The sequence below is a fragment of the Saccopteryx leptura genome, chromosome 3 (genome assembly GCF_036850995.1).
Source record: "Saccopteryx leptura isolate mSacLep1 chromosome 3, mSacLep1_pri_phased_curated, whole genome shotgun sequence".
Taxonomy (NCBI): Eukaryota; Metazoa; Chordata; class Mammalia; order Chiroptera; family Emballonuridae; genus Saccopteryx; species Saccopteryx leptura.
In genome coordinates this window covers 69,972,760-69,992,339 of record NC_089505.1, presented here as the reverse complement: position 1 = coordinate 69,992,339, position 19,580 = coordinate 69,972,760, and the positions used below count along the sequence as shown (strand labels likewise).

The 19,580-nt window shown below is 41.2% G+C and overlaps 1 protein-coding gene across 2 annotated transcripts; it reads left to right on the top strand.

The window, feature by feature from the left end:
• The first annotated feature begins 500 nt into the window (after nt 1–500).
• Nucleotides 501–19,350, top strand: LOC136399264 (sialic acid-binding Ig-like lectin 13). 2 transcript variants are annotated; one of them, XM_066374303.1, is made up of 8 exons: nt 501–952; nt 1,025–1,408; nt 1,605–1,880; nt 3,867–4,145; nt 4,343–4,390; nt 16,989–17,073; nt 17,360–17,440; nt 18,841–19,350. In XM_066374303.1, the coding sequence occupies exons 1-8, from the start codon at nt 604–606 to the stop codon at nt 18,863–18,865; spliced, it is 1,527 nt and encodes a 508-aa protein (XP_066230400.1). In that variant the 5' UTR covers nt 501–603; the 3' UTR covers nt 18,866–19,350. The 2 variants fall into 2 exon arrangements, with proteins under 2 accessions (XP_066230400.1, XP_066230401.1); XM_066374304.1 differs by lacking the exons at nt 4,343–4,390; nt 17,360–17,440; nt 18,841–19,350 and having other exon boundaries at nt 502–952; nt 16,989–17,018.
• Nucleotides 19,351–19,580: the final 230 nt, after the last annotated feature.

Sequence of the window (19,580 nt, the reverse complement as noted above, 5' to 3'; positions counted from 1 at the left end):
TAAAATAAACTAAAAGACATTTGAGGGAAAGAAATACCAAGTGATAAAAGCACATGGAATAGAAAAATATTCAATAGAGATGAAAAACATCACAAACTTTTAGTTCCTTGTATGGGCAGTAAAGCTGAAAAAGTTCAGTTAGTCTAGAAATAAACAGAGGGCAACGGGAAACAGCATGCAGGAACATATGTAGCAGGACTTGAACATAAAGTAATGAAAATCTGTAATGCTCATAAATTTAAAATCTGTATTAAATGGGCAAACCCCCAGACTAATATCTTGTCCAGTGAGCATTGCTGGTACTCAGGGCTATATCTCAGGCCAGATAAAATGAAAACCCAATGTAGTGACGAAATTCGGCCACTAGTCGGCGGCCGATCCACACTGTCATTCAAGTTCCCCGTGATTGGCTAACAGTCCAATTGTCGCTGGGCCAGCATATTTTCAGAACCATTTGTAAAGCAAAATGAAACTGTTGCCTCTTCATCCAAGGGGCATAAGGAACAATCCATTAGGTCATAGATGATTTCATTAAAAACAAACAAACAAACAAAAACCAGGAGTAGGTGTTAAAGGAGATGCACGTGTCCAACCCACCTTGTGATGCCCTCAGAGGTCCGGGTCCTGTTTCCGGTGGTTCAGATAAGCACCCCTCCGACCCCCCAACCCCAGAAGGGGCGAAACCAGAAATCTGTTTCCTGTCTGCTCCTCTCTGGGCGGGTCTCCAGGGTTTCAGCGCTGGGTCGTCGATTTGCTCTGTGCAGAAGGGGACGCGCTTCATCTCCGAGGTTCCCCTTCTGTGGACAGCGAGGTCACATATTGATTCCCAGCTTCCGTGGGGCTCGCTCCCTCCAACACTCCTCGCATTGCCTCCCTCCTGTTTTCTCTCACAGGGGCCCGGGTTCCCTCATGTCAGAGATGCTGCGGCTGCTGCTGCCCCTGCTGTGGGCCGGTGAGTGCCCGGGGGGGGGGGGGGCAAGGGTGTGGGCGGGGTGGGGCTGCAGCTGACCCTCGTGTCCGGCAGGGTCCCTGGCTGAGGATGAGAACCACCAGGTGACAGTGCAGAGGTCCGTGACGGTACAGGAGGGCCTGTGTGTCACCGTGCCCTGCTCTGTTACCTATCGCCGGTACTACTGGACTGACTCCACCCCAGCTCACGGCTACTGGTTCCGGGAAGGGGCCAATGAATTCTGGGATCGACCAGTGGCCACAAACAACCCAGACCGTCAAGTGCTGGAAGAAACTCAGGGCCGGTTCCGCCTGCTTGGGGACCCCCGGGAGTACAGTTGTACTTTGGACATCAGAGACGCACAGAGAAGGGACACAGGGACATACTTCTTTAGGGTGGAGAGAGGGTATTATGAGACGTATAGCTACAAATGGAACAAGCTCTCTGTACGAGTGACAGGTAAGGAATGGGGTCACAGGGGTGGGTCCTGAGGGCTCCTGGGCTAGGAGAAAACCCATTTCTTCTCGTTCTGGGAAGGACCCAGGGAGGCCCAATGGGGCAGGACGCTGGGGCAGACCAAAAGTAGAGGCTGCTCTTAGGGGTACACTTGGGGACCCTCCTCCATGACCTAGTTTTCTGTCTCCTTCTTTTCCAGCTCTGTCGCAGAAACCTGACATTCACTTCCAGGGGATCCTAGAATCGGGTAACCCTAAGAACATTACGTGTATGGCGCCATGGGCCTGTGAGACGGGGGTGCCCCCAAAATTCCACTGGATTGGGGTCAACATCACCGACTTGGGTTCCAGTACTTTCAGCTCCTCAGTGGTCACCATCACCCCAAGGCCCCAGGACCACGGCTCCAACCTCACCTGTAGAGTGACCCTCCCTGGAGCTGACGTGAGCACAGAGAGGACCATGCAGCTCGACTTGTGTGAGTGCTCAGCCAGGACGATGGTTCCTGAGGACAGAGTGTGTTGGGCAGGGGCTAGAAGGCAGGAACTGGGTGGTGGACACGTGGGACCTGTCTTTGGAGGAGTGGCTGGGGTGAAGATGGAGCGAAAACCCAGACCCACCTACATGCTCATGACCAGCCCATCACACTGCAGGGGGCCAGTGACTTATTTCTCTCCCAGACGGTCCACAGAATCTGACCATGTCACCATGGAAAACAGTACAGACGGGAGAGGCCCGGGAGTGTCACCCCCTCCAGGCTGCTGTAATTCGGGACTCAAAGATCTCTACATACTGCAGATCTGACCCTATTCTATTCCTGCTCAGAACCCACCATGGCTCCCTCAGCCTTCAGGGGAGAGGCTGAGAACATCACCCGTGTGTGAGCCTCCAGTGGTCAGACCTATATGTGTCAGCACCTCTGCACAATGTCACACATAAGGTCCAACTCCAGAGTGGTCTCCCTCAGGTCTAGAAATAACCAGCTGTTCCTCAAATGTCCCTGCCCCTGTTGTGAGATCAGCTGGTTGCCCTTCTTCTTCCCTCTCACCTCATGGACCTTCTCCTCTACTGCCCTTGTTTGCAGCTTTCCTCAGAGACAGTTTTCCGTTCCTGAGTCTGTGGGGCACAGATGAGGGAAGGGACTCCCAGCCCTGCCCTTCTGGCTCTCTCTGTCCCCTTAGTCCCTGAGGTCCTGGGCAATGCCACCTCCCTGCGAGTCCAGGAGGGACAGTCCCTGTGCTTGGTCTGTGAAACAGATGGCAACCTTCCTGCCAGGCTGAGCTGGTCTCGGGGGAGCGTGACACTGAGCCCCTCCAAGGCCTTGGATCCCAGGGTCCTGGAGCTGCCCCAGGTGGTCTGGGCAGATGAAGAACAATTCACATGCCGAGCTCTGCAGCCCTGGGTGTCCTACCACGTCTCCCTGAGCCGAGTTGCGCTAGATGAGTACTAGCAGGATGCGTGCATTGTGAGGTGGGGCCGTGAGCAGGACAGAGGAGTGGACGTAGAGAAATGCACCTTCCCGCCCACCCCCCTCTTCCTCCCCTGGGCACCTCTGGTTCCTGCCCTCACACCTGTGGGGAGCAGGTGGGTTCCTGACCCCTGGCCCTCACCCTGTTCAGGAGGACGTCACTGGGGCTGGCTTTCTCCTCACATGGATCTGTTACAACAGGCGAGGGACCCTTCTTGAGGTGTCCTGAATGTGGAGACATCCTGGTGGCTTCACATGTCTTCAGCAAAATCTCCACAGCCCTGCTCTCTCATTCCAGAACTTGTTTCTCCCGCTGGTTCAGAAGCTCCCATGGGGTCCAGGCCACAAAGAGTGACTGAGGCCCATCCTCAAGGTGGTGCTGAGATCCAGGCTCCAGGTCCTGGCAGGTGGATGAGGATCCATCTGACCATTGTGTCCCGATACCCACTCCGTCCAGCTCTGTGGAGCAAGGAGGTGCCGGATTGCATTGTCCTGTGTCCAATTCACTAATCATCTTTCAGTTCTGGTTCCCAGGACTATTGACAGTTCTACCTCAATGGATGAGGTACAAGTGAGGAAAACTTAGAGCATTTTATTAGTGATTTAAACATAGTCCATGTAAATATAAGCCATGATCTCCCAGAGGCCACAAACAAACCAAGACAGAAGCTGCAGGAGAGAACCCAGACCCAGTCCTTCCTACTTGGGGACCTCCAGGCCAGAGACCGCTCCCTGGCCATCAAGGATGTCAACATGAGGGACAGTGGGACATAGTTCTTTCAATTAGAAAACCACCTTATTAGGTATACATATGTAGATAGGATGCTCTCTCTGCAAGTGACAGGTATGGTGGGGTCCCAAGGGAAGACCCCAGGGTGAGGGGTACCCGAAATAGAAAAATGAAGGCCCCTGGGGGTAAAGAGGGACAGCCATAACATGACCTGGGGCAGGCTGACAACATACCAAGGGCCCTAACCTTCTCTCTCTTCACTCCAGCCCTGACCCACACCCCCGACATCCTCATCCCAGGGACCCTGGAGTCTGGCCGCCCCAGTAACCTGACCTGCTCCGTGTCCTGGGCCTGTGAGTGGGACACGCCCCCCATCTTCTCCTGGACGTCAGCCGCCCACACCTCTCTGGGTCCCCGGACCCTCCTCTCCTCAGGGATCACCCTCACCCCACAGCCCCAGGACCATGGCACCAACCTCACCTGCCAGGTGCATTTTCCTGCAGCTGGTGTGACCGTGGAGAGAACCGTCCAGCTCAATGTCACCTGTGAGTGCTGGGTCAGGACATCATGGTGCTTGAGGGTTTGAGGCCAGGGTGGAGATGGGCCAGAGCCTGAAATCAGAGTTCTGAAAGTTCAGAAGGAAGGGAATCCCCTTACCTATTTCCATGGTCCTGGGAGGAAGGCCCTGTGCTCACTCCTCTGTCACCATGAATGTTGAGGTTGCCACCTCCTTCTGTCCCAGATGCTCCACAGAACACCGCCATCAGCATCTTCCAAGGACACAGCACAGGTAGGATGGGACATCTTCTCTCCAGGGCTGGGAAGGACCCAGGGTCTAAGTGGGTCTCAGAGTTCCAAACGGCTGGGGACTAGTGAGATGTGTAGAGGAAGTCAGGTACTGAGGTCAGACTGAAAGCGCCTCCCCCCAAATCTCAACTCCCTAAAGTTGGTTTTTGCTCACCCACAGCTGTCTGTGGCCAGATCCCACGGAAGCTCACATCCCTCTCCCTCCATCCTCTCTCTGACGTTTTACCTCCTCCTGCTTGTGTTTCCTCTTTGACCCATGACTGCATCTGTCTGTCACATCCTGAGTTCCCTGTCTTCCACCTGCTGACAGCCTGGACAACTCCAGGGAAAGCTTTTCAGCCTCTTCTGAAAACCTGAGTCCCGGGAGCAACGGGTCCCCTCCTCAGAGCTAGTGTGGAGGTCGCAGGAGAAGGGAGACTTCAGCATTGCTTGCATATCTCTCTATCCCTTTGTCTCTCTCTGCGTTTCTCTCCCCGAAGATCTCAATTTCTACAAAGCACATCACTACCTACGCTATTTATGTCATTCAGTGAAATTCATATTACAGATAATGTATTCTTTTCTCTACAAGTACAGTTTTTTAATTTTAATTCTATTATTTCTCTTCCTACTGTGGTAATGTTTCCTTTATATCTTTGAACACATGCAACGTATATATATAACAGCTCTTTCAATAATTTTGTCAGCTAAGTCCATTTTCTCTCTCATGTCTGAGCATAATTTAGTGAATAATTTTCTCTTATGAAGTGTTGCGTATTCACACCTTTTTATGTGTCTAGTAATTTTTTACTGTGTGGTAAACATTGTTCGATTTCTGTGGCTGATTGGTTTTACTATATTTCTTTAAAGAACATTGGTCACTTTTTTGAAGGCAGTCAAGTGAGTTGCATGGTGGGCAAAAATTTTTAAGACTTTCATTTTTATTCTCTCTCCTGTCATAGGTCTAGTGTGGTGTTTATTCTGGAACATTTACTTTTAAGCCACATTTATTAGAATGCACCACATATTCAAGGAGGTATGTTTACTCTGTCAGGGGGAAACATGCACAAGCCCAAGCACTTTGTGATCTTTGGAAATTTTCCTTCTAATAATTCTCTGGTAATTGTCCTCTTAAAAAATGTTCCTGTTTGGCCTTGTTCTTTTTCCAGTAAAAGATTTGAGACGTCTTTTGGTATCAGTGGTACAAACTGTCCTCATTCCTCTCCTTGGCTGAAGTATTTCATTGCATGAGTGCATGCTCATTTTGTTGTATTCTCTATTAATAAAAAAAAACACATGACATTCATTTCATTTTGCTAACTGAAACCCTATTATTAATAATGTCATGTCTAATTTCATAGGCATGTGTGTGTGTGTGTGAAATGTCTGTTTGTGTGCACTTTGGGGATAAATTCCTAAGTGTTATATATATAGTTAAGTCATCTATTCTCTCTTTTTAAAAAATTTGTATGTAGAAAATTTCATTCATTTAATTTACATATAGACTGTGGAATACTACTCAGCCATGAGAAATGATGACATCAGATCAGTTACAACAACATGGATGGACCTCGATAACATTATACTGAGTGACATAAGTAAATTAGAAAAAACTAAGAACTATATGATTCCATACATAGGTGAGACATAGAAATGAGACTCGGGGACATGAACAAGAGTGTAGTGGTTACTGGGGAGCAGGGGGGGAAGAAAGAGAAGGAGGGGGTGGGGGAGGGGAGGAGCACAAAGAAAACCAGTTAGAAGGTGACGAAAGACAATTTGACTTTGGGTGATGAATATGCAACATAATCAAACGTCAAAATAACCTGGAGATGTTTTCTCTGAACCTATGTACCCTGATTGATCAATGTCACCCCATTAAAATTAATAAAAAATTTAAAAAAAGAAAATTAACTTTAACAAGGTGACATTCATCAATAAGAGTACATAGGTTTCAGGTAAACATTTCTATAGTATTTGAACTGTTGATTATGTTGAATACCCATCACCCTAAGTCAAATCATTTTCTGTCACCGTATCTTTGTTCCTCCTTCCTTCTTCCCCACACTCTCATCTATTCTTTCTATTTTTTTTTTTCTTTTAGTGAGAGAGAGAAAGGCAGACACATAGGAACAGACAGGAAGGGAAAGAAATGAGAAGCATCAGCTCTTAGTTGTGGCCCTTTAGTTGTTCATTGATTGCTTTCTCATATGTGTCTTGACCAGAGTTGGAGGCTCCATTAAACTAATGACCCTTTGCTCAAGCCAGTGACCATATGGTCATATCTATGATGCCATACTCAAACTGGTGACCTCAGTGTTTCAAACCTGGGTCCTCAGTGTCCCAGGCTTACACTCTATTCACTGTGCAACTGTCTAATTAGGCGTTTTTGTGTGTGTGAAAGAGGGAGAGAGAGAGAAAGAGAGAAGCACAGAAAGACAGAAAGGGATAGTCTATTTTTATATTTATAAAATTTTGTTTATATATATCTTTTGGTGTATAGGAACACTTTTAAGATATACTCTCTTAACAATTCTCAAATATGCAATACAGTATTGTTAAGTATGGTCACCAGGCTGTACATTACATTCCCGGGGCTTACTTATTTTATAACTGGATGTTTTCACTAATTCATCCACCCCTCCATCTGCTGCCTCCAGCAAACACCACTCTGTTTTCTACGAGTTTGTTGTTTGTTTGTTATTAAGATTTTGCCTATAAATAAGATCAATGGTATTTGTCTTTCTCTGTCTGACTTATTTTGCATAGGATAATGAACTTACAGCCTATTGATCCTGTCACAAATGGCGGATTTTATTCTTTTCTGGCTGTGTATATGTGCCACATCTTTTTAATTCATTGATCCATTGAGGACATTTAGGTTGTTTTCATATCTTTACCATTGTAAGTAATGCTGCAATGAACATGGGGTAGAGATAATTTTTCATGTTAAGGACTTCTTTTTCTGCAAATAAATACCAGGAAGTGTGATTGCTGATTCCCATGGTAGTTCCTTTTTAATTTTTGAGGAACCATTGTAGTGATTTTCATAATGGTTGCAATAACTTAAATTTCTATCAGAAGCACACAATAGTTTGTTTTTCTCCACATTCTTTATTCTTGAAAAATATACTAATATTTTTCCCATAGGGGGTCAACAATTTTTTTATTTAGAAAATTAAATTTAATGGAGTGATATTGATCAATAGATAATGTATGATTCAAGTAAAGATTTCTATAGCACTTGAACTGTTGATTATGCTGTATATCTATTAACCAAAATCAAAAAATTTTCCATCACCATATATTTGTCCCTCTTTACTTTTCTCCCCCACCCCCTTTTCCACACCACCTTTCTCTTGGAAACCACTTCACTTTTATCTCTGTCCATGAGTCTCAGGTTTATATCCCACCTGTGTGTGAAATCACATAGTTCTTAGCTTTTCCTGCTTTACTTATTTCACTTGGTATGATGTTCTCAAGGTCCGTCTATGTTGTTGTAAATGGCAATAGGTCATCATTTCTTATGGCTGAGTAGCATTCCATTGTATATATGTACCACATCTTCTTTATCCAATCCTCTATTGAAGCACACTTTGGTGTTTTCATGTCTTGGCCACCATAAATAATGATGCAATGAACATGACAGTGCATGTGTCATTGCATACCAATGTTTTGAGATTTTAGGGTAGATACCGAGAAGAGGGATTGCTGGGTCATATGGTAGTTCTATTCTTAATTTTTTGAGGAAGCACCATGCTTTCTTCCACAGTGGCTATACCAGTTTACATTCCTACCAGCAGAGAATTGAAGGTTCCTCTTTCTCCACAGCCCTTACAACACGTTATTATGTGTCTTGTTGATCATAGCTAATCTAAAACCTGTAAGGTGCTATTTTATTGTAGTTTTGATTTGCATTTCTCAAATAACTAGTGAAGATCTTTTCATATATCTGCTGGCCGTTTGCATGTCCTCTTGGGAGAAGTGTCTGTCCAGGTCCTCTCCCTGTGTTTCTATTGGACTGTTCACTTGTTTGTGCTGAGCATTGTTAGTTCTTTATATATTTTGGATATCAACCCTTTATCAGAGCTATTATTTGCAAATATCATCTCCCACTTTGTTGGCTGCCTTTTTGTTCTGTTGCCTGTTTCTTTCGCTGTGCAGAAGCATTTTAGTTTGATATAGGCCTAGTCATTTATTGTTACTTTTACTTTTCTTTCCTTCTGGATCGAATTCATAAATTCTTCTCTACAGCCAAGGTCCATAAGTTTAGTACCTATATTTTCTTCTATGTATTTTATTGTTTCAGACCTTATATTTAGATCTTTGTTCCATTTTGAATTACTTTCTGTGTAGGGAAACAAACTGTAGTCAAGTTTCATTCTTTCAAATGTGGCTTTCCAGTTGTCCCAATACCATTCATTGTTGTACTCTTAAAATAATTATTTTTTTATTACATTTTCTAATGTTTCCCCATTGGCATATAGGAAAACAATAGACTTTTGTATATTGATTTTGTATCCTGTGACCTTACTCTATTGGTTTATTGTTCCTAACAGTTTTTCAGTGGAGTCTTTGGGATTTTCTATATACAGGATCGTGTCATCTGCACATAGTGATACCTTTACTTCGTCTTTCCCAATATAGATGCCTTTTATTTCATTGTCTTACCTTATTGTTCTGGCTAAAACTTTTAGAACTATGTTGAATGAGAGTGAAGAGAGTGAACAACCTTGTCTTGTTCTTTGATTTTAGAGGAAAAGCCTTCATTTTTTCACAATTTAGTATGATATTAGCTGATGGCTTGTCATATATGGCCTTTATTATGTTGAGGTACTTTACTTCTATTTCAGTTTTATCAAGTGTTTTACACATAAATTGATGTTCTATCTTATCACATGCCTTTTCTGCATCATTTGATGAGATCATATGATTTTTGTCCTTTGTTTTGTTGATGTGTTGTATTGTGTTGATCAATTTTTGTATGTTGAACCATCCTTGTGCTTCTGGAATGAATCCCACTTGATCTTGATTATTTTTTTAATGTATTGTTGTATACAATTTGTTATTATTTTGTTTAGGATTTTTGCATCTATATTTATTAGAGATATTTTGCATCTATATTTGTTAGAGATATTGGTCTGTAAGGTTATGTGTGTATGTGTGTATGTGTATGTGTGTGTGTGTTGTCCTTGCCAGGTTTTTTTTTTTTTTTTTTTTTTCTGTATTTTTCTGAAGTTGGAAATGGGGAGGCAGTCAGACAGACTCCTGCATGCGCCCGACCGGGATCCACCCAGCACACCCACCAGGGGGCGATGCTCTGCCCATCTGGGGCGTCACTCTGTTGCAACCAGAGCCATTCCAGCACTTGAGGCAGAGGCCACAGAGCCATCCTCAGCGCCCGGGCCAACTTTGCTCCAGTGGAGCCTTGGCTGCGGGAGGGGAAGAGAGAGAGAGAGACAGAGAAAAAGAGAATGGAGAGGGGGAAGGGTAGAGAAGCAGATGGGTGCTTCTCCTGTGTGCCCTGGCCGGGAATCGAACCCGGGACTCCTGCACGCCAGGCCGACGCTCTACCACTGAGCCAACCACCCAGGGCCCATGCCAGGTTTTTGTATCAGGGTTATGTTGGTTTCATATAATGTGTTAGGGAAAGTTGCTTCCTCTTTTATTTTTATTTTTTGGAAGACTTTGAGAAATATAGGTAGCAAATCTTCTTTGAACATTTGGTAGAATTCACTAGAGTAGCCATCTTGTCCTCAAGTTTTATTTTGGGGGAGATTTTTGATAGTTGTTCCTATTTTCTTATTGCTTATGGGTCTAGTTTGCTTTTTCACTTCTTTGTGACTCAATCTAGAAAGATTGTATAGTTCTAAGAACTTATCCATTTCTTCTAGATTGTTAACTTTTGTGGCATATAATCTTTCATAGTATTCTAGTATGATCCTTTGTATATCTATGATGTCTGTGGATATTTTTCTCTTTTATTTTAGATTTTGTTTATATAAGTCATTTCTGATTTTTCCTTAATGAGTCTATCCAGAGTTTTGTCAAATTTGTAGATCTTTTCTAAAACCAGCTCTTTGTTCTATTAATTTTTCTATAGTTTTTTTGTTCTCCCTTTTATTTAGTTTTGTTTTTATTTTTATTATTTTTTTCTTCTACTGACTCTCAGTTGTTTTTGTTCTTCTTTTTCTATTTCTTTATGATGTTAGGTTGTTTACTTGATATCTTTCTTGTTTCTTGATATAAGCCTGTAAAGATATATACTTATCTCTTATTACTGCTATTGCTTAATCCCCAAATTTTAAAAGGTCATATCATTATTCTCATTTGTCTGTATATATCTTTTGATCTCTGCTTTTATTTCTTATTTGATCCAGTCAATTTTTAGGAGTATATTGTTTACTTTACATGTTTCTGTGGGTTTCTTTACTTCCTTTCTCCAGTTGAATTCTAATTTCAGAGCCTTATGGTCATAAATATGCTTGGTATAATTTCAATCTTTCTGCATTTGTTGATGTTAGTTTTGTGGCCCGATGCATGGTCTATTCTTGTGAATGTTCCCTATTCACTGACTGATAAAGAAGGTATAATTTGATAGTATGAGGTTAAACGTTCTGTAAATGTCTATTATGTTTATTTGGTCTAGTGTGTCATTAAGGCTGATGTTTCTTTTTTGATTTTCTATTTGAATGTGAACTGTCAACAGTGTGTTGAGTCCTCCAAGTATGATTGTGTTTTTGTGTGTTTCTATTTTTAGATAATTTAATAGATATCTTATGTATTTTTGTGTTCCCTGAACTGATTTATATATATTAAGAAGTGTTATGTGTTCTTGATACAATGTCTCCTTTATCATTATGAAATGTCTATCTTTGTTTCTTGTTACCTTTGTTCTCTCAAAGTCAGCATTGTAAGATATGAATATGGCTACACCTGAGTTTTTTTGGGTACTATTTGCTTGGAGAATTGCTTTCTAACCTTTCACTTTGAGTCTACCTTTGTCCTTGCAGCTTAGATGTGTCTCTTGAAAGCAGTGTATGCTTGGGTGTTGCTTTTTGATCCAATCTGCTACTCTTTGCCTCTTTATTGATGAGTTGAGTCCATTTACATTTAGGGTAATTATTAACACTCGAGGATTTCCTATAGCCATTTTATGTTTTGGTTCTTCTCTTTTGTGTTTCTGCAAGTTCTTTTTGTTTGGTGGTATTCCTAATTTCTTTTCTCTGTTTTTTCTTCTTCTTCTTCTTCTTTTTGAGCTATGTGTTTCACTAGTGGCTTTCTTGTGGGTGGTTACCATTAGGTTATTAAGAAAAACATTTTTGTATGTACAAGAATCCTTTGTGTTCTGAGTGCTTCTTCACTCCATCCTCCTTTGCTACTGAAGATCTTTATTCTGTCCCTTCTTATGTTATTTTTCCAGAGATTATCCTTGTTTTTATTGTGACATTGTTGGAGCTTTTACTTGCCGTTTGGATTTATTTTGTTCTTTGTATTTGGTTGAATAACTCCCTTAAGTATTTACTGCAGTGGTTTTCTGGTGATAAAATTCTTCAGCTTCTGAATGTCTGAAAAAGTTTTTATTTATCCTTTGTATTTGAGGGATAACTTTGATAGACATAGTATTCTTGGATGGTAATTCCTCTCTTTCAGTACTTGAAATATTTGGGTCCACTGTCTGGCTTGTAGAGTTTCTGCTGAGAAGTCTAATGATAACCTAGTGGGCCTTTATTTGTATGTTATGTTATTTTCCCTAGCAGCCATGAGGATTCATTTTTGTTTTGAATTATTGCCATTTTTATTACAATGTGCCTTGTAGTAGGTCTGTTTGGGTTGATGTAACTCAGTGTTCTGTTTGCTGCAAGTATTCAAGGATCTAACTTTAGGGAAGTTCTCATCAATTTTTCCTTAGCATAGGCTCTCCATTTCCATCTCCCTCTCCTCTTCTGATATGCTCATTATTCTTGTATTGCTCTTTCTGATGGAGTCAGACAATTCTTGAAGAGCTCTATCATATTTTTATTTTTATTTATTTTTATTTTTGTGGTACAAATTGTTTATTAGAACAATTGTTTAAACCATTTGGATCAATCCAGGCACGACTCATTTTTGACATAATAAGCAAGGAACAATTTGACCTTGTTCTTTCAGAAGTAAATCAAAGATTTTAGCAAGACAATTCTTTCCTGGAAAGCTTGGAAAAGCCAGTAGGATTCAAGAAGCAGGAGGATCCTAGCTGCAGAGAAATGGGAGGAAGAAAAGAAGCATTTATTAAATGCTTATTATGAATTAGACACTTTCATATTTCTTGTCTCACATATAATTTTCACAGCTGCCCTAAGGACATGCTTATAAAAGAGGAAACAGTTCACAGAAATTAAGTAATTTTTCCAAGATTGCACAGGTACCATGTAGCAGACATTTAAACCCAGGACTGACTCCAGATCCTGTGCCCTTCTCTCTACCTTCCCAAAGTAAGAAGGAGTCTACCACTTCACAGTCTGGTTCCCTGGTTGTCGAATTGAATTGTGTTCCTATGAGAGGAAAACTTCCCTTACTAAAAAATCCTAAGTGGACTTCTGACATCACTTCACTGATATTTTTTTTATAATTGCAACTATTCAGAAATCTAGTGAGGAATATGGAACTGCGGAGATGAGGAAGGGACAGAAAGTGGATCTCGGAGGTTGGGAGAAGTTTGGGTGAATGTAAGGAAAAAGAAAAAGAATTTTAGATAGGAACCAACTTGAAGGAAGGTGCAAAGAATGAGAATATGACATGTGGAGGCTAGTATTTACACCAGCCCAACTAAAACAGAGTATCATTGTTCTTTTATTCATTCCATTGTTATATACACACCAATACTTCTATTTTAATGAAAGGCACCCATGATTCAAATAGAAAAACTACAAATGTGATTGACTCACAAGAACTGTTACGTATTAAGATTTATAGATGGTTAAAAGAGCATTGAACTTCCCTTGGACATTGTCTGAATCAGTGTGTTGAGCGATTGCCTCTTCATCTTGTTCTGATGCTGCAGGGTTCTGACCAGAATGTGGGCTTGGGGACCAGATTACCCATCTTTATTTATTTGAAAAATGGGAATAATAATATACCTAACTCATAGGGTTGTTGGGTGATTAAATGAGATAATATAATGCCTTTAAAACAGTGCCTTTTTAAACATCATTGCTTGATTAATGTATTTATTAATGGCTTCCACCTGAAGACATACACTGATCGTTTATAGCAGAGCCCTCCCTGCTTTGCTCTCTGCCTCCTCTCTCCCCTCTTCCTGCCTCCTCTTTTGCTTCTCTTGGCACCCTGGTTCTCTCAACCTTTAAATAGGAGGGCTGGGTGAGAGTCTCTTAATTTTCAGCTTTGGATTCAGACTGTTCTTGCACCACATAAACTCCAATTTAGTAGTATTTTCTGTCCACTCTCCTCAGAAATGTCTTTAATTATTTCTTCTTTGTCCTAGGTTCACAGCCTGCTTTCTGTCTTTCATGCGTCTTCTCCTTCCTTTCTCTCCATCTTCAAAATAAATTCTAAATCTCATTTACTTCTGGTTTTCATGATTTTCCAGAGGTTTTTACTCCTTCCACAACTAATCTTTCCTTCCTGGGTTCTCTCTAACCATCTCAACACTGTCATATGCCGGTACGCCACACTGTCCCCCAGTTTTTTGCATCCTCAGAAAGCCTCTTCTATAGACCCCCCTTCTTTAAGCCACCATCTCTTAACATTAGCATGTAACTAATACAATACACAATTCAGAGGCTGCTTTTTTTTTTTTCTGGTCTCAAGCAACTTGAACCCATGACAAATCCTAAAAGATTTTGGAAAATGGAATTACTTTCAACAAGAGTATCAGGGAGTAGAGACTAAAGTATGATGATGCTAATGTCCTGCTAAGTCCCCAACACTAAATTTAAGCTTAACACATTATAAGCATTCTCATTTAATCCAACACAGCAATCCTAGAAGATAGACACAATTCTCATTATTTTGCTGCTAGAGAATCTGAACAGCAGAAAAAGAGTTTAGCAAATTTATTCACGTTCACAGCCTGTAGGCAGTAGAGGCCAGGTTTGAACCTAGATATGTCTGACAAAGCCAATGTTTGACCCACCTCCAGTAAGGAAACACAGTTAGAAGTGTTTTTTAATTAGAAAAAGAGTAGGACTATCTAATTAAAAATTAATGAAGACTATGGATAAGAAACTCCCCCTTGAAGCCTAAATAAACAAGTAGAAAGGGATTCCACTGTAGTGTAGTGAAGGAAAAACTGTCCTCTATCCTCTATCCTCCGAGGTTTAGTGACTGGGCTTGTGAATCAAACTGATAAAAGACCTTAATAGGAGGGGGAAAAACATTTAATTACATTCAAATGTACAGAAGCCTACAAAAGGAAAAAAAAATATGACCCAAGGAGGCAATTAGAATTTGAGGCTTATATATGATCTTAACAAAGGGAGAATAGGCTAGACAAAGAAAAATAAATTTAGGGCCTCCAGGAAAGAGAAAAGTTATGAAATGGTGTCTGAGAGTGTGGTGAATAGGGTTATTTGTAAGATTTGTTGCAAATAAGAGTTTCAGGTGATAAGAGTTGTCTCTGACCAGGAAATTGCGCGGTGGATAGAGCATCGGCCTGGGACTCTAAGGACCCAGGTTTGAAACCCTGAGGTTGCTGGCTTGAATGGAGGTTTATCCAGCTTGAGCATGGGATCATAAACATGACCCCATGGTCGCTGGCTTGAGCCCAAAGGTCTCTGGCTTGAGTCCAAGGTCACTGGCTTGAGCCCAAGGCCTCTGGCTTGAGCAAGAGGTCACTGGTTCGGCTGGAATCCCTGGTCAAGGCACGTATGAGGAAGAATCAGTGACAGCTAAGGTACCACAACTATGTGTCGATTCTTCTCATCTCCCTCCCTTCCTATCTCAATCTGTCTGTCTCTATCATATTTTTATATTAGTGAGTCTCTCTCTTCTTTTCTCTGTAGCGTCTATAATTGCCTGCTTTCAATGTCACAGATTCTTTTCTCTGTCATGTTCTAGTAGTTAAACTTGCTATCTCATTTTGCAATTCATATATTGAGTTCCTCATTTCTGTTTTGTTCTTTTTTAAACTTTCCATCTCCTTCATGAAGTAGGAAGTACTCGTTTTGTTCATTAATTTGTTTTCTGAGTTTATTAAATTACCTAACAGTGTTTTCTTGCATCTCATTACCTATTTTCAGAAGTTCAATTTTGAATTGTCTATTGTTTAACTCCAAGTGATTGAGATTGCTTTCTGGAGGTATTTTATTTTGTTTCTGAACTATGCCTCCTTTTTTGTGTAATGATTGCATTCAATTTCTTCTTCCTTGATGGCTTTTGAGAGTAGTAGTTAAGAGCTCTAACAAAAAAGAACTAAAAATAAAAATGAATAATACAATTAAAAATATAAAAATATTTAGTGATGTTGAACAACTTTTGATATGTTTATTGACTATCTGTGTGTCCTCTTTGAATATGTGTCTATTCAGGTCTTGTGCCTATTTATTAATTGAATTTTTTTCGGTGTTGAGTTGTAGACTTTCTTTATAAATTTTAGATATTAACCCTTTAACAAATGCCTCTTTAGCAAATATGTTCTCCTATTCAGGTGGTTGTATTTTCATTTTGTTGATATCTTTTCATATAATTTTCATCTGCTGTGCAAAAACTTTTTCGTTTGATATGGACCCTTTTTAATTTTTTTCCATTTCCTAAGGAGATATATGACAAAAAATATTGTTAGAAATGTTCAAGATTTTACTGTGTATGGTTTCATCCAGGATGTTTATCATTTCAAGTCTAATATTTAAGTTTTTAATCCATTTTAAATTTATTTTATTTGAATGATGTAAAAGGTGGTTTAGTTTTAATTTTTTTTCCACACACCTGTCCAATTTTTCCAATTCCATTTATTGAATAGATGGTCTTTACCCCATTGTATATTTTAGCCTCCTTAGTCAGATATTAATTAAACTTGAAGGCATGGGTTTGTTTCTGGGTGCTGTATTTTGTTCCATTAACCTATATGTCATTTTTATGAAAGTACCATGTTAAATGGATAACTATGCCCTTGTAGTATAGTTTAATATCAGGTAGCATGAGTCCTCCAAACATTTTCATTGTTCTCACAATTGTTGTTGCTACTTGGGGTGAATTTTTGGTTCCATATCTATTTTTGGAATATTAGTTCTATTTCTATGAAATATGCCATTGGCATTTTGATAATAATATTGTTGAATCTATGGATTGGTTTGAGTAGTATAAATATCTTAATGTTAATTTTTTTCTCCATAAACACAGAGTTTACTTTCACTTATTTGCATCTTCCTTAGTTTCTTACTTCAGGGTTTTATCACTTTCTGAGTACAGGTCTTTTACCCTTTTTTTGTTAAAATTATCATTCTTGCAAACATTTTTCGAGTGAGAAGAATTAAATGTTTTTCTGAAATAAAAGCTACAATAAATTTATTCATATGCCACCACCCTTTTGTTCGGTGGTCAGGAGATTTTCATAGTCCTTAGGGCTCTCTTTATATCTGTAGTCACATCTATCCATCTCTTAGGACCAATGGCAGGGGTGGTGCTGGTGGCCATGGGGGAAGCAGCTGTCAAGACCCTGCTCCTCCTCGTCTGCCTCACCATCTTCATGTGAGCATTACCACGGGGCATGGGGAAGCTTGGAAATAACAGGGGCGTGTGGTGGAGTGCCAGAACCAGTATGATGTATGAATGGGGCTGACGGGTTGATAATTGAGGATTGCACATGGGCAGCTGTCTTAAGTGCACTGCCCAGCAAATGTGCAGGGATGTCTGTGGAGCCAGACCATCCATCTCCCACCTAAGTCTCTCTTCTAATCCCTGAACAGAAAAAAGGGTCTGCTGCCTGCTGCATCCCAATCGCATGAGCTTTTACAACCTTGGTGTATTTTTTCAGAGTGAGGTCCTGTAGGAAGAAGTCGGCCAGGACTGCAAAAGATGTGGAGGATGCAAACATTGTCCCCGGTTGGCCCCTCAGGTGAGTGATACAAGCTTCCACCAGCCAACACCCTACAGACGCCTTCCCCTGTTAGCTCCCCCCCAGATTGTCCACTCAGCGTTCCTGCAATTGAGCTGCCATCTTCCTCTCAAACCCACATCTCTGCTGGGGTCTCCAATACAGTGGTGACACAAGGTCCCTTTCTCTAAGGCCAAAAGGTAGTGTGGCTCTATACTTTGTCCTCTCCTCTTCTCCCCAAGCCAATAAACCACAAGGACTAGTCCACCTTCTGCCTAATGAGAGCTCATCTTGTTTTCTGTCTCCTCCCCATCGAACACTGATCATTGCTCTGCTCTCCTGTCTTCCTGTGTCTCTGTACACATCAAGCTCCTGCCTCCATCTCTGTCCTCAATACAGTCCTTCCGTTGTGGTTCCTAAAACATATTGTCCACCTCTAGCCAAATATAAATACTGTCCATTGCTCTCCAAAGCCAGAAACCCAGGTGGAAAGACCACAGGCTGGGTTGAGGGTTTAACATGGTCTGAACCCAGCCGGACTCTCCACACTCTGCCATGCCTCTGAATAGCACACCATCTCCACAGTGAGCAGGGCCAGGGCCTGTGTGACTCTCAGACATTGCATGTGCAGTGTCTAAGCTGATATACCCTTTCCTCCCCATTCCTAAATATCATGTGTTCATCTTCTCTCACTCTCAGTCAAGCCATTGTGCATGTGTGTGTCATTGTATAGTTCTCAGCATAGTGATACTCAGTTGTTTACTCATAGACTCACTTAGCTAGAGTTACTGAACACCTGCTATGTGTCAGCATTGTTGTAGACTCCAGAGATGCATCAGTGAATTCAATTTTAAAAGTATGTACTATCTAAAGACTTGAAAAGATGCTTCTGCAAAGAAAGTATACAAGTGATCAAAAGACACATAAATAATAGTTGATAACATTAGTCATTAAAGCCTGACCAGTGGTGGCACAGTGGATAAAGTGTCGACCTGGAATGCTAAAGTCGCAGGTTCAAAACCCTGGGCTTGCCTGGTCAAGGCACACATAGGAGCTCATGCTTAGTGTTTCTCCGCACTTCTCTCTCTTTCCCTCTCTCTTTAAAATAAATACATTTTAAAAAGTTTAAAAAACATTATTCATTAGAGAAATACCACTCAAAACTAAATTAAATAATATTATACATGATTAGGACATATCCTGTATATTAAAAAATCTGAAAATAACACGTGCTGACAAAAATGTACACAAATTGGTTGCTTTGTAAATAGCTTGTGGAAATGAAAAATGGTGGGACCTTTTGAAAAATATTTTGGAATTTCCTCCAATGGTTGAGCTGAGAATTACCATGTGACCAAGCTGATCCCAGGTGCATACTAAAGAAAGTGGATTCCCAAATTCACCTGACTTGCACTCCACAGTTCACAGCAACGTTATTCGATGTAGCAGTGGAACCAAGCCCAGTGTCCACCCACACGAACGGATGAACCAAAGGAGACACATACGTACAATGGAACATCCTTTAGCCTTAAACAGAGAGGAATGACATTCTGACACCTGCTTTCACATGGAGGAACTCAAGACAAGACGCTAGATTGAAAAAAGCCAGACACAGAAGGACAAATGTTGTATGATTCTGCTTATGTGAGCTAAGAATATGCAAATTCATCGAGACCGATAGTAGAATGGTGGTTGCCCGGGACTAGGGGAAAGGGAGTGGGGCGTTATTGTGAAACTCTGCCCTTTCTGTTTGGGATGATGACATATTCTGGAAACAGACAGTGGTGAGGATTGTACAACATTATGAAAGTAACTGGTGCCACTGAATCATGCCCTATAAAATATTAAGAAGGGAAAGTTTTATTTTATGGACATTTTGTCACAATAAAACATATTGATTGAGAAGTACTGAATTCTGGAAAGTGCTGTCACTATGGAGACAAGGGTGAAAATAAGAAATCATGAATAAAATCAGAGCGTGCAACATATTAATCCGTGCTTGGTGGACAATCACACAGTAGAAGGGGCGTGACACATTAGGTGGGATTTCTGCATCTGAGTGTGTGAGGAAGTGAGAATAAAACAACATTTGAAGACAAGGAGGAAGCAGGCTGTGGGGTTAAAAGAAAGTTCCCGAGGAGAGAAGAGAAGGGGAACCCTG